Source organism: Condylura cristata, unplaced genomic scaffold (assembly GCF_000260355.1).
Source record: "Condylura cristata isolate star-nosed mole 26May11 unplaced genomic scaffold, ConCri1.0 scaffold00022, whole genome shotgun sequence".
Lineage (NCBI taxonomy): Eukaryota > Metazoa > Chordata > Mammalia > Eulipotyphla > Talpidae > Condylura > Condylura cristata.
Genome location: NW_004567123.1, coordinates 31472674 through 31486763, shown reverse-complemented (window position 1 = coordinate 31486763; position 14090 = coordinate 31472674). Strand labels below are relative to the sequence as shown.

At 50.9% G+C, this 14090-nt stretch overlaps 1 protein-coding gene and 1 long non-coding RNA gene across 2 annotated transcripts in view; both read right to left on the bottom strand.

Annotated features, from left to right (window-relative positions):
* The window catches only part of PTPN1 (protein tyrosine phosphatase, non-receptor type 1), a 50806-nt gene extending 48589 nt beyond the window's left edge, over positions 1-2217 (bottom strand). Inside the window, exon 1 of the mRNA XM_004687049.2 lies at positions 678-2217. Within this exon, the coding sequence (XP_004687106.1) occupies positions 678-740 (63 nt within the window). The 5' untranslated portion in view covers positions 741-2217. The remainder of the gene's footprint in view (positions 1-677) is intronic.
* Positions 2218-2731: 514 nt separating this feature from the next.
* LOC105853967 overlaps positions 2732-14090 on the bottom strand; it is a 113715-nt gene continuing 102356 nt past the window's right edge. The window contains exons 10-11 of the long non-coding RNA XR_001145710.1: positions 8951-9008; positions 2732-7529 (exon numbers count right to left, since the gene is read on the bottom strand). This is a non-coding gene — a long non-coding RNA (uncharacterized LOC105853967). The remainder of the gene's footprint in view (positions 7530-8950; positions 9009-14090) is intronic.

The following is a 14090-nucleotide window of genomic DNA, read 5'->3' as shown; positions in this document are numbered from 1 at the left end:
CTTCTTTACAGCACTCGACACCCCTGAAATGACCTGCTTACACGTCTGACCACCCTGTCCCACGAGCTCCACGGGGGAGAGGGTCTGTGTGTCTGCTCTTCCACCGCCCTCTCCAGCGCCCAGCGCGGAACAGTCGGCGACTCAGATCCATTCAATGAATGAACAGGAAGGGAGACGGGCTGTCATCCTGGGACACGACGACGCACATCGCGACCCGAGGAAAGGAAACGTGGGGGGGGGAGCAAGCAAGCCTTTCCCCCGGGAGACAAAGAAAGAGGGTCTGAGGTGGTCCCGTCTCGAAGAGGAAGTGGCGGCGGGCGCACCGGCAACCCCAGGGGACAATGAGGGGCTGGCGGGGGGCGGGGGGGCGGGGTTGGGGGGCGAGGCTTTCGCTCGCTGCGCGTAGACCCGCGGCCTCCAGGCTCGAGAGGTCACCGGGCCGGAGGATCTGAGGTAAGTGGGGGATCAGAGGGGGGTTCGAGGCCCGGGGGAGACGCGGGCCCTCTCGAGGGACAAAGCGGGGGGGGGGGCCGGCCCCTGCCGCCGTCGGAGAGGCTCCTCGGGCAGTGGAGCCTAGGAGGAGCGCAGGCCCCAGAAGGAGAACGGGGCCCGGGGGTCCGAGGGGAAGGTTCATGCGGCCTAAGCAGGGGCCTGATGCGCTCCCGGCGCTCCCGCACCTGGTAAATGGCCGCCCAGTTCCCGGCCTTGTCGATCTGCTCAAACTCCTTTTCCATCTCCATGTTGGGCCAGGGCGGCTGCTGCGCCTCCTTCTCGGCCCACTGCGCCGTCTGCTGCTCTAGGCCGCGTACCGCCCTCAGCCCGGAGTCCCGCTGCAAGCCTCGACTCCCGCCGCTACCGCCGCCCTAGTCGCCGCTGCTTCTTCATGTCAACCGGCAGCCGGAAGTACGCACCGCGCTGCTTCGGGCTCCGCCCCAGCCCAGAGGACCAATCAGCGCTCGAGGATGGCAGCAAGCACTTCCGCGAGGCGGGGCCGGGGGCGGGGCCGGGAGTAGTGGCCTCAGCCCCGCGAGACAACTCGCTGCGCGCGCTCCCTCCTCCCCGCGGGGCTGCAGCCTTGGGCGTGGCGCGCTCCTGTTACCTAGGCGATCCAGGGCGCCCGCCCACAGCGCGTGGGTTTGCAAAGGCCCGGGCCGGGGGGGATCTTGAGTTCAAGCCTCGACGTGGCGAGTGAAGTCACGGAGTGACCTCGAAGTAGTCATGCACCTTCCTGCAGCAGCCTGCTCCCGCTTCAGTGCTCCAGGCTCGAGCCTGGCAGCGGGGCTAGGCTGCTCCTTTCTTCCACCCACCACTCTGGGCAATGTCCTGAAATTTAGGACTTCTTACGCGCCGGGCTGCTGGGGAAGGTCCACTTCCCTCTGACAGTACTGCTGTTGTCAGAAACGCAAGATTTCTTTTCGGGGTCTCTGATTTCGTGCGCTGCGGAAATGAATGAATTGGGGTCTAGAATGATTTTTCAGTATTTCCCAAAGTATCATGGAACTCCTCAGAGAGGACTCAGTGGAGTCCAAATTCCATGATGCATTAGTGCGTTGAACGATGCAAATTTCTGGACCCAACTCCAAAGGACTCCATAATATAATCTGTATTTTTCACCAGCAAACGCAGCTAATTCTTTACCTGTGATCTTTGAGAGACAAAGGAGGACTGGCCAGGTTACCTTTCTGCCCGCTCTAAAAATGAAGCCATCCAACTCTGCAATGGCACACTTTGTGGAGACTGTGAAGTCGAGAGGGCTGCGGGAGAGACTGCGCACTCCACAGCATCAGAGACCCTCGCGGACCGAGTCAGCACTGTTCCATTTCTAGCCAAGCCTGCCCATCGCCGCTGCCTGGTACTGTTGCTTGAACGCTACCTGGTTCCTTGAGTACTTGAGGCAGGCACTGTGCCTGTCATTCTATTTAATCTCCACCTACAATTTCAATACCATTATTATTCCAGTTTATAGATGAGGAAACAGAGGCAGAGAGAGGCACAATCACTTTTCCTGAGTAGCAGCACACGGTGGCATGAAAACCAAGGGTTTCTAACCCCGTCTCCAGGAAGTGCTTGCTTTGAAGTCAGTCTGCCTGGATCCAAATTCCAACTCTTTTAGACAGGAGCTGTGCAGCCTTGATTACAATTCCTAATCTCTCTCTGCCTCTGTTTCCTCCTTTGTGAAATGACAATAATAAAAGTACCGTCATCATACGGATGGTGTGAAGATCAGATGAGTGATTATAAATAATTAGTAGATCAATAAATATCAGTTCGAAGTAGTATAGACTCCCAATAATAGCAAATGAATTCCTGTGGAATAAATGTAATTGGTTTGATAGTTATGTCTTTAGTATTCCATGAGGGGGAAATTCACAAAAACCCATCCTGGTGAAAAGTTTGGGCATCCCACCCCCGATGCTAATTTAGGTCTCAGCCTTTTACATGATCTTCAGGTTTGCATACTTGTCTTCCCTTCCAGCCCTTAATTATGTGAGTGTTAGTTGTCTGCAAGTGCAGAGCCCAGAACTCTGTGCTGTGGGGAAAAGAGAATGAGCCCAGCCCATTCTTCTATTCTATATTCCTGTATATGGGCTGAGCTAAGTAAGTAGATCAATCAAATGCTCATCTGGAACCCAAGTCAGCTTCCAGCATGCAGGGAATGCCACCGAGTGACCAGATAGCCTCTGAGTGGGGCCAGAGCTACGATAGGATCTTGGTGAAGACTGAAGTCTCAGGGGGGCTAAAGCAGCCCAGGATGTTGTATGGCTGTGTTAGTTTCCTAGGGCTGCCATAATAAATTACCGCAAATCTGGTCGCTTAGAACAATGGTAATTTATCTCTGAACAGTCTGGATGACAGAAATCCAACATCAAGGTGCTGACAGGGCCTTACACCTTCTTCAGGCCCTCATAGAAAATCCTTTCTTGCTTCTCCCAGCTGCCAAGGTGTCAGACGCCTCTTGGCTTGTGGGAACACATCTCCAGTCTCTGCCTCCTTCTTTCCATAGTCGTCTCCTCTGTTTCCTCTTCTCCATGGGTCTGATTTCCCCCCAGTGCTCTCAAACAAGGACAATTATTACTGGTTTTAGGGCCCACCCCATTCTGGGGTGATCGGCAATCCCAAGTAATCCAAGAACAGTTCATTTTGAGTAATCCAAGAATTTAGCTCTTTGGGGTCCCCCAGTCAACCTACAACAGTGTCAGAGTGTGAAATAGTGTCACAAAATTTTGATCCTGATGAAACCCTTCACTTGAAGTATCAGCTAATGGCCTTTCCATCTCTTCTTACCAGTAGTCAGAGCGAGTTTTTAATATTTGAATCATGAAGCTCCTCTGTAAAATCTAACCTTCCTAGAATGAAAGCCAAGTAATTCCCAACTCTGGCCGCTCCCACCTCGCAACCATCTCCTCTGACTCTGCGCCAGGCCAGTCTACCTCAGGACTTTTGCACCAGCGGGACTTTCTGGCTGAACCATTCTTCTTGTAGATCTCATCCTTCAGGTCTCCGGTCTAATGTCATCTCTGCAGACTCGACTTCTCTGATCACCTAACATCGCCCCATTTCCTCTCGACCACAAACCTGGCTTTGTGTATCAAGACACTCATCTCTGTGCAAAGTTCCCCTGCTCGGTAGCAGTTGACTTGCTTCCTCTGTTCCTCACTGTGGTGTTCCATGGGGTGGGGACCTCAACTTCCTGTCTGTGTCCCAAGCATCTGACATTTGTTTGGGGAGGAGGGACCAGAGATGTTCAAGCCGCTTGTGGCTTGCAAAACACAGCTTTTGTTCATTTGTAAAACTCCACCAGTTCTGCTGAGGGCTGGCCTAGAACCAGCCAGGCTCTGGTGTCCCCCAGAGACATGATGCTGGTGATGGGGGAATCTTTGGAGTGATGACTAGTTATAAAATAAGCAAATGGCCCTATGTTATGATTGCTAAAACCTTTTCCCGGCAGCCCTGCCTGGGGAATGGCCTCACACAGTTTCTTGGGCCTTTCCTTCTTGGATTTAGCTAATGGAGGAAATCAATGACCCATTTAACTTTCTAAAATGTCCTAAAGAGTTGTCAGTGGGGAAGAATGGCTGTTTACCACATCTGCAATGGATCATTGACTCTTAACCTTGTCAGCAAGTTTCCTGGTAAAATTAGTCCTGGTTTTATTCCTGGGAGAGAATGCAGCGTAAGAATTTGGGATCCAGAGTGAGGCCAAACTGGATGTCTGATGAAATTCACTAGCTCAGAGATGCCCCCTGACCCCTGCTGTCTGCCTGTCACCCTTCCAGCTCTCCTCCCCAGCCATCGGCGGACACATCCTCTCCCTAGTGTTGCTGCGTGGTATTGTGTTATGTGTCTGATTTATGTTTATCTTCCATCTCCACCATTAATGTAAATTTCATGAAAAAAAGACACCGAGTCAATTTGGTTCAATGCTGTCTTCCTTGACTGACAGGTTATTGCTAAATGAGCCTGTGAGTCCTCAGAAGGTTCCAGAAAACAAGGCAACAAGGCCTCCTTCCATCTCATAGATTCCGAGTTTGAGGGTCCTCAGGGTCACGCTCTGCCACCACTGAGGACACAGTCAGGAAGAGACCACCCCTCAGAGTCACACACGCTCTCCGACAGAGTGTGGGCGCCTTGACGGCTGACTGACGTGGGGTCAGCCAAAGATAACCCTGAGCTGGAGTCACCAACAGGGTCACAGTCCTGGCTGTGCAGAGCCTCCGCTTCCAGCACAGTCAACACCAGACCACAGTGTTGCTCGCATTTGTTTCCCAACGGCCCGGCAGCCTGGAGTTAGCCCATCTTGCAGATGAAAAATGGCTGCTCAAAGCAGGGAAAGGGGTGAATCGATGGCCACCCTCGAATGCCCACCTAGAGAACAGCACAGTGGCCACAGGGAACGAGCAGCTTCCAAATTCTGAGTCGGCTGCTTACAGCACTCAGGCCGCGCAGGCAAGTTGCTTAACCTCCTTCATGTTTTCCAACGAGAAAAACCCAACTGAAAGTGGCCTTCACAAAGGGGGATTTTGCTGGCTCCCGAAACTGGGAAGTCCAAAGGTGGCTTGGTGCAGGCATGGACACATCCAGGGGCTCAGACGATGTCACCATGGCTCTCCTCTCCTCAGTTCTCCTATCTGCTTCCCTCTGGGTAATCTTCACTTTCAGGCAGGCTTTCCTCCGGGGGTCAGCAAGATGACCCCGCAATTCCAGGTTCAGATCTTGCTAGCTCAGCCACACAATGGAGGGAATATTTCTTTTCCCTGATGGTCCCAGCCCAGTCCTGGCCTTAAATCTCATCGGTCCGATGGAGTCTCCAGACCATCGCTAACTCAGTCTCGCTGTCCATGGAAAATGTGGAAACGAGGCCCAGAGAGGTCAACCCCTTAACCAAAGTCACACAGCTATTAGTGCTGCGGCGGGTTTAGAAATAGGCAACCTGGTTTCAGCATCTCTGCATTCAGCCGTGACACTCTCCAAGAACTCCCACGAGTTCTCAACATATCACAGTGATGAGGAGATAATAATGATGATGGCTCACACCAGCCTTGCAAAGACTACACTGTGATTATCCCCATTTGAAGGGAGGCACAGAAAGGCCAGGCTAAGGCCTGGGGGAGCCACGGTTAGAAGCCAGTTGTGCCTAGCTGCTGCGCTCAGCCGGATGTGTGAGTTCTGTTCTGGCTCAGCTGACGGGAAGGGTGAAGACCCCCCATCTTTCACCACCAGAAAAGAGTTTCGATTCTACCCCAGGTCATTAAAAGCAAAACAAATAAAGATGTAAATATAGTCCTGTCCTGGGCGAGTGACAGCCCTGGGGCGGGGTGGCGGTGGGGGCAGAGGGGAAATGTCCTCAGGGAACTAGGGGAATCACGTGGGTTCTGAGAAATGAGGGGCAGGGGGCAGGGCAAGGTACGAGGGGGGAAGTCAGGCCCAAGGATGGAAACTAGACTTGTGACCCCTTGCTTTGCACAAAGGAGGCGTCTGGGAGCATTTCCAGAAGCCACTGCACCTACCCTCCGTCCAATTTAGAGGACAGTCATGGGGAACACTCCTGGCGCGAGTGGGCACAGGTGCTGGCAGGTGACTGATACGGGCTGGTCCCCTACCAGCTCTGATTCTTGGTTTTCCATCTTCTCCACAAGGCAAGGGTGGGTTGGGTTGATGAGACGCTGTCTCTGTTCACAGCAAGGACTTGGTAATACTACGACTGTGTGGGCTGCCGAGTGAAAAAGCTGACTACCGTGTGTCTGCAGGTGTTTTCACGGTCTCTGTTGCAACCTGCTGGTTTCCATCCGACTCCTCGTTCTGCAGCTGGAGGCAGGCAAGGCCAGCGTCGTGGGCGTGTGGCCTGTGCAGTCAGCCGCCCCCCACTGTTTCCTAACCCGGCCTTGTAGTCTTCACGGGCTTAATAATTTTAGAACAAGGGGGCCTGCTAGCAAAGTATATAGCCACTCCTGAGGTAAGGTTCAGATTTTCAGAGTCTTGAAGAGGGTGAGATGCTCTTTCTGCCTTTGAAGGTGCAAATAGTCTTCCCCTTTATTCTGGAAGGAGCCCTCTGCTCTTGGAGGAAGTCCTAAAAGGGTGGCATTTCCAGAGACAGGTTCCTCACCTTGAGTTGTTTACTGTTGCTTAGTACCAGTAATTACAAAAGCTACACGGTGGGGTGGGGCGTCAGCCGTGGGCCGTGCTAAGCCAGCACTTGACAGCCCTCCCTCTGGAGAGCTTCCCAAGGGCTCCGCTGAGGGTCTGTCAGTAACCTCATTCCAGGGGTGTGGGAACAGGCCCAGAGTGGCTATGTAACTTGTCCAGGATCACACAGTAGCCTGGTGGGAAGGTCTCCAAATTGAGTGGGTGGGTAGCCAGACTGAAGCCTTTGAGGGAAAAGGAGTTCATTTCTAAACTTAGCATTTCGCTAGAAGTATTCCTGGCTCCCTGGCAGAGATGTGTCTTTCTGATCAAGCAGTTGCTCCAGTAGCTTTGATCCTGGGAGGTAAGAAATGGTCTTCCTCATGGGACTGGCTCCAGAGAGGGAAGTGCTGGCTGTCTCCCCCTACCCCCATTATCCCCCTCCAAGCTTGGGGGGCACTGTGGAGTAGGAAGCCCCCCCAACATTGGAGTGACTGAGCAGAGGCTCCCAGACTTGGGGGGTGTGCTTACCGCTCTCTTGCCAGCTTCCCCATACGGGAGGAAGCTTTCCTCTGAAGGAGCTGGAGATTCCCCTTGCCCATGGGGAGTCAGCATGGAAGAGGGGGGCTCCAAATGCCAGAGAGAAAGGATCAGGAAGCTCCCATCTATGGCCATCAGACCAGCCCTGCAACATGGCGGTGGTGGCTGGGAGAGAGAGGAGGGTTAAGATGGAGGGAGCGGAAGCTCCATGCGGATGTGTGGGCTCTAGAAGGTATTTCTTGACGGTTCCGTTTTGCATGTTTATCTTCCATATTACAGTGCTCGCCTGCTATTCAAAGGACTTGAATGCAAGTTTGTTCCCTCCATTCTGCTTCTTGCAATGTGGATGTAGTGGGCTCCATCCCGAACTGTGCAGGCAAGGACAACAGACCAGGGTGGATGGAAGAGAACAAGCTGGAAGGAGCCACAGAATTCTGACCCCATGGAAGTGACCCATCACCTCCAGACCGATCACACACAGCCCGGGTGAGAAAGACATGACTGAGACATACATACGAAGGGCTGTTACTTAGCATGAATACATGTAAACTTACACCAGGCCGTAACACACTAGGGCCTTTGTTTAAGCCACCATTAATGGGGGTCTCAATTACAGTTAACCCCACCCCACTGAGGAGCTGTTAAGAAAGAGGGTGGGATACCACCTCCAGGTCAAGATGGTTTGGAGTGAGGAGCGGTCACCAGGGATAGTTAGTAAGAGATGGCGGACATGGCAGTACAGCGCCAAGAGGTGGCTTAGTATTATTGCCAAGCAACCACGGGACTGGTCCATGGGACACATGAAGATCCCCCAGAGATTCTGAGTAATACCCTGCAGAAAGAACCTGATAAAAGTTGTTCTTCTTAGAGTCATGAGATCCTACTGTTCGCTAGATATTAAAGGGGAAGCTGGAAATTTTGGGGACTGTGGGGCTTTTAAACAGTGCCCAGTGAATGTTAATTCCCTTCTGAGGCAGCTACTCTTGGGGCATGAGGCCAAATCTGCCCAGGAGTGTCTGGAAAAGGTTTCTCCCTGCTGCAAAAGGGTGGCAGGAAACAAGCTGTTCTTCCCTGGGCGGACGGGAGAGAGAAAGCCCCTGCGTCCACGGTACCAGAGAGGCATCCCTGGAACCTCCTAGCTCTGGGCTTATTTCTTCGTAAAGGGTAAATGTTTTTGTTGTTGAACCCACTCCACTTGGTTTTTTGTGACCTGCAGCCAGGCACACGCTCACTCATTGTTACACCAGTGGTCGGAAGTTTCGCTCTATGCCTCCTGCAGCTTCTCTATCACTTTGGAAGTCAAGATCTTTTGGAAACTATCTGTCAGTGTGTCTCCACCCTGCCCTTCTAAAGAAGCATCCCTTGTCATTCCATACTTCTTCATTTGAGGAGCCAGAGCTGCATTTGGTGGGGTAAAAGTAGACCTCTGCCAGCGTGCAGATCTTCATTTGGGCATGGGCCGATCCTCTTGTACTGGACCTACAAGATCCTGTGTACCCCTCTCAGCCAGTGGGGAGCTCAGACTGTACACTCTTCACCTCGGTATCCACCCAGCGTGGCCCAGGCCCTGGGCGGCAGGAGGTGTTTCCTGCATGCTTGTCGAATGAATGTGTGACATAATGAATCATCTCAACCCAATTTTATCACCTCCCTAGACAGTCAATTTCCCTCCCCACTGTCCTGCTACATCACTCTAGGACAAGACAGCTCTTGCAAAGATGGAGCCAGGAAGAAGTTAATCCAATTCTTAATTCCAAAGAAGCTTCTAATCCTTCTCTCCCTAAATTACCTTTAATCCGCTCAGTCATCTTCAGCTCCAATTCAGTTCTGAGCTGGCTCTTCCAGGCCTTCTCCAAAAAAAGAAGGAAGGAGGGAGAGAAGAAAACTGTGTTTGCATTAAATCATTTCAAGAAACACAGACACAGTGAGATGTAATTCCAAGAAGGTGTTCTCTTTACTCAGGATTATAAGTTCTGGCATTGGGTCGGACACTTTTATTTGTCTTAATTCATTTTCTAATCACAAAATCATTCTAATCATACACTTAATGAAGACATCTTGACATGTACGCGTGAACTAGACAATGTGGGCTTTTGAGTCTCACTGTTTTCAGTGGTCCCCCAAAGCAGTTGGTCTGTGTGTTTTCACATTCATTTCCTCTCTCGGTCTCTTCAGCTTTCTCTCGATCTCCCTTTCATCCCATCCTTTCCCTACCTTTAGTCCTGCCTGCCTGCCTGCCTCTCACCCTGTCTCTCTCCTCTTAATCATGGCCACTCAGAACAACACCTACTGCTGTCTCTGTGTCTCGTCCTCCCTCCATCAAACTGAAATGTTTCCAAGTTCTTCAGCCTTCAGAGGAGGCCCACTCTCCTGGTAGCAACCCCGTATGGTGAAGCTTCTGGAAATCAAGTCCCTTCTCCTCCACATGACTTTGAGAAATCTGAACATATTTTCCTCAAGCTCTGCTTGTCTCCTGTTTTGCTCGAATTGTTGCTTCCACCATTGAGCTTTAGTATAAGCTCTAAATTAATGCTTCAACAGACCAGAATTTCCCCCCACCCAGAATAAGCAGCCTGGATTAGGGGCTCACTTACCGTGGGCTGAGCTGCCCAGTACCCCGTGGTTCTCTGGCCACAAGAGTTGGCTCAGCTCATCTGGCATCTAGTCTGACCTTCAGAAGCAACACTCAACCAAAGGCAAATGAAAGTTTCTGGATACATAGCTTACCTCCCTGGCCCTCAGGTAGGGAAAATCAGAGGCCTGGTCTTCACAGGACCCAGAGACCCCCAATAGGTTGCCATGGTGTCAAGCTGTTGCTCCCTTCCCAGCCTCATCTCCCCTTCCCTGGGCTGGTGCGCCACAAGGCCTCCTATCCAACAAACTTCTTCACTCAAATCCTTGTCTCCCAGCTGGCTTGGGAGGGAGTCAGCCTAAGATAGCAGGTGCCTTTCCCATTTGTCCAACTAAAAGTCTTCAAATAGTGTCTTCTATGATCACACACTTGTGGCATCTTTAAACCAGTAGTGCACCCCAACTGCTAGAGCTCATGATGTCAAGAATGTTGGATTGGCATCAAGGGGTCCCCCATTGTACCTGCATTGTGCCACTCCAGGCTCTTAACCTGTACAATAAAGTGATATCAGGACCTTCTGAGTTGTCAGTCTAAGTTCAGAGATCCTGCAGCAGTTGGGGTCTGCCACCCCCATCCAGGACTGGCCATGAAGCCATTTCAGGGAATGGCGCCCACATCTACTCCAACCCCCAACCCAGCTCCAAGTCCCTCGTGTCACACGTGGAGCCTGACCTGGGAGGTGACAGGGGGAGGTAGCTACAGAAGAACTTTGTATTAAATGAGATGGAAGATTTTTTCCGACACAATTTTATTATAATATAATCTTCTACCATGCTATGAAGTGATATGATGGGCACATATTGTAATACATGGTAAAGAGTCCCTCTGCAAGTGCACCATGTAAAACATTGCCACAAGCTGAACCTCCTCATAAACTGGCACCTGAAATCTAGCAGCCTTGACAAAGCTGCTTTGTTACCCCTTCTAGTCACTCTCTTGCTGGAGGACACCCTCCTCCTCCCCGCCCTGACATCTCACACCCCGGATCTGTCCTACCCAGTAGGCACGCCCCGTGCACACTCACTCACATCTGCTCCCTGCGGTGCCAGGCACTCCGTGACCAAGGTGCATCTGTGCTGGGTGTGGCCGTGCTCCCCTGGGGATACTGACATTTTCATTTGAGAAGTTCTGAGTTTTAAGAGCCCACAGGAGCCTGAGGAGTCAGGGATTGCAGATGTCAGCAGAGGAAGCTTGTCTCTTAGAAGAGGCAGGGTTTGGGCAGACAACTTCCTTCTTTTTCTGTTTCTGTGCATGGGGGACAATGTTGGCTCCTACCTCCTCGGCCCTGGTTGTGTGAGGGGGAACACGGCAGGTGCCAAGGACCTGTTGGAGCAGTGGAGGAGCCAGCTGTTAGTTCTCCTGCTGCCCCGGGGCCCATACTACCATTACTCTGTGATTTGTATTAGTACCCACGGGGGAAGGAGGTTTCAACAAGAATATTTGGTAGTAGTTATTATAAAAATAAGATGATTTCATCATTACACTTCAACAAGTAGCAACAGATCACAAAACCGGTTAGACATGTGTCTGCTCAGGTAAGGATACATCAACCCTGAGAAGTTAATAGGATGATCTTCACTGGGCCAATGAGGCAACTGAGGCTTGGATGGAAAAGCAACTCCTTCCGGGTCACTGAGCAAGTTGGCAGTAGAGCTAGAGAATCCTGTTCTTCACACCCTTTTATCTAATTCTCATCTCATCTCAGCTAGTCCCCCTTGGGGTGCATGGGGTCATCACCCCACGCTGTCCTTGGCACACCCTCATGGTACGGTGCTGCCTTCAGAACGTCTGGGAACATCTGTTGTGCTGATTTTCCATCAGCCTGTTCGGACGGGGCCCAGTCTGTCTTCTGGGTCTTAGAAGCAGCATTTGGGGGATCCCAGGTGAGTCAGCCATTACAACAGGTCCTCAGGTAACCCCGCGGTGGGAGAGATGGTATTTGGGAATATTTGCGCATTTTTGCTGAAATTAGTCAACTGGAGTAACAAAATCTCCCCTTGTAAATCATGAGGTTGACTGTGACCAATAGGACAAGAAGAAGAATGTATGGAATGTATGGAAAGGGTACAGGACACTTTATAGAGATGGAGAGAGAAAGCTCCAGAAGCAAGTTTAAAAAGAAGCTGGATTCTAAGAGTTGGCAGTGGGCCCCGCAGGTGTCTGGCCACCAGTCACTCTACCTGTACCTGCTTAGCCTGACGACTCTAAAATGGGACTCAGCAACCTCCGTACTGTTCATGTTGGGGCGTATGGGGGGAGGAACTACCCTCACCGTTGGGTATGTAGCTGCATACAATCATCTTCCCCAGGGAATCTCTGGCCAGTGTTTTCTTTAGTTTTGATGTGTCACTTGGGATGTTTTGCTGCAAGTAACAGAAAACTCATCCGACACTGGCTTAAGCGGTAAAGGAGTTGGGTGGCACAACTCCGAGGCTGGTGACTTTGAGGTTCAAGAATATAATTGAGACCCCGGGTTCTCTCTTGCTTCTCTCCACTTTTCACACATGTTGGTTTCACCTGAAAGCTGGCTCTGTCTGTGCTGCCAACAGTCATCAGACTGTGAAATCTAGTAAGGGAGAAAGTGGCTTCTCCTGGGTTTCTCCTAAGAGAAAGAGATCCTTGCTGCCAGACACTTCCAGAAGTCTGTCCTGGCATCCCATTGGCCAAGCTGGTTTGCACCTGCTCATTCCTGAACCAATCACCAGCAAGAAAGTCACACAGGGTGACTTTGACCCCTAGAGGACATCTGGCAGCATGGGAGGCATTTGGGGTCCCACACCTAGTAAAGTCAGTGGCATCGTGGGTGGAAGTTAGGGATGCAGGTAAATACCCTACAATGAGCTCCTCTCCTCTCATACACCATGGAAAATGACCCCCAAAATGGCAATTGTGCAAAGGGTGCTAAGTCTTGGTTTAGCCTAATCAGGTCCTCCCTGCACCTGGGTAGTTGGTGCCAGACACCTACAATGTCCACTGCAAACTTTTTTTCTTAATTCCTTTTTATCACAGTTAGAGATTTGAATTTTAGAGAGGGTTTCCTCGGCTTTTCCACTCATACAACAGTGGAGGGCAAGGCACCACAGGGAGTCAGTAGGGGTGTTAAATAAGCAGAAGAAATGAAATGTGGGGAGGGGATGCACCTCCTCTTCTCCAAGAAAGTTAAGCTTATGATGCTTCTAAAGAGGCAAGTTTCGTGTCCTAACTGAAATCCACAACACCATGACGAGTTTTGTTAATGGAAAGAAGGACACATCCCAGATGATCTGAGGGGGGAGGGAAGAGGAATGGGTAGAAGAAGACAGAGATATACATTAGTTTGACCTCAAAAGTGGTGGCCGCTGTCACTTACATCTTTCCGTGTACGTGTGTGGCTCTCCTTGAGGTCTGAGGTCTACTATTCCTGCGCCTGGAATCTGGAATGATCTTGATCTCAGTATTTTGGAACATGGTGGAAATGCTGCTGGACTAGTTCTGAGCTTCCTGCCTCAAGAAGCGCTGTGCCAGTGAAGGGAAGCCAGGCCATTGCACTGGGAGAATGCTGGGAAGCCATCTTGGATGTCCAGCTAAAGTCAAGATGACATCAGCCCCCATGGCCACCTACCTGACACCACGTGAGAGACACCAGGTACGGACCACTCGGCTGAGTCCAGTCGACCCACAGTTCTGTGAGTGATGATAAACTGTTCTTTTTAGGCCACTAAATTTTGGGGTCATTTGTCATGAAGCAATTGATACCCAGGACAACACATCATACACATGCCTAACGAAGATTTTCTACTTTCCGGCCTCCCCAGTGGTGCAGGAGTTAAGTCTCAGCACTGTGAAGCTATCACCAGCCACTGCAGCACAAGTTTGATCTGTGGGGAGTCGACCCACCTGGTGCAGCAGACCTCTCCTGCCTCCCCACTGCTCCCCTCAGCTGTGTATTTCAACCAGTTGCCTGTTCTGCTCCCCACTCTCTTACAAATCCCCCCATACACACCCCCACCTCTGGCGTGTCCCCCAGTTCTTGTATGCATACATAAATAAAATAAATCTTTAAAAAAGATATTTCTACTGTCATATTTACTAAAACTTTAATTAAAATAGGCTTATTATAAGAAAATGGGAAAATGTCATGAACAATGGAGAAATGAAACAGCACCCCTAGTTCCATGGATTTCACCCATCACCCCACTTAATCACTAGTAGCTTGCTGGGGTGTTTTCTTTTCATCCTCTTGTCTTTTTGCCCTTTACCATATGTCATCATCATTATTCTGAATTGCCACAGTTTTTGTAACTAGCAACCTATACTA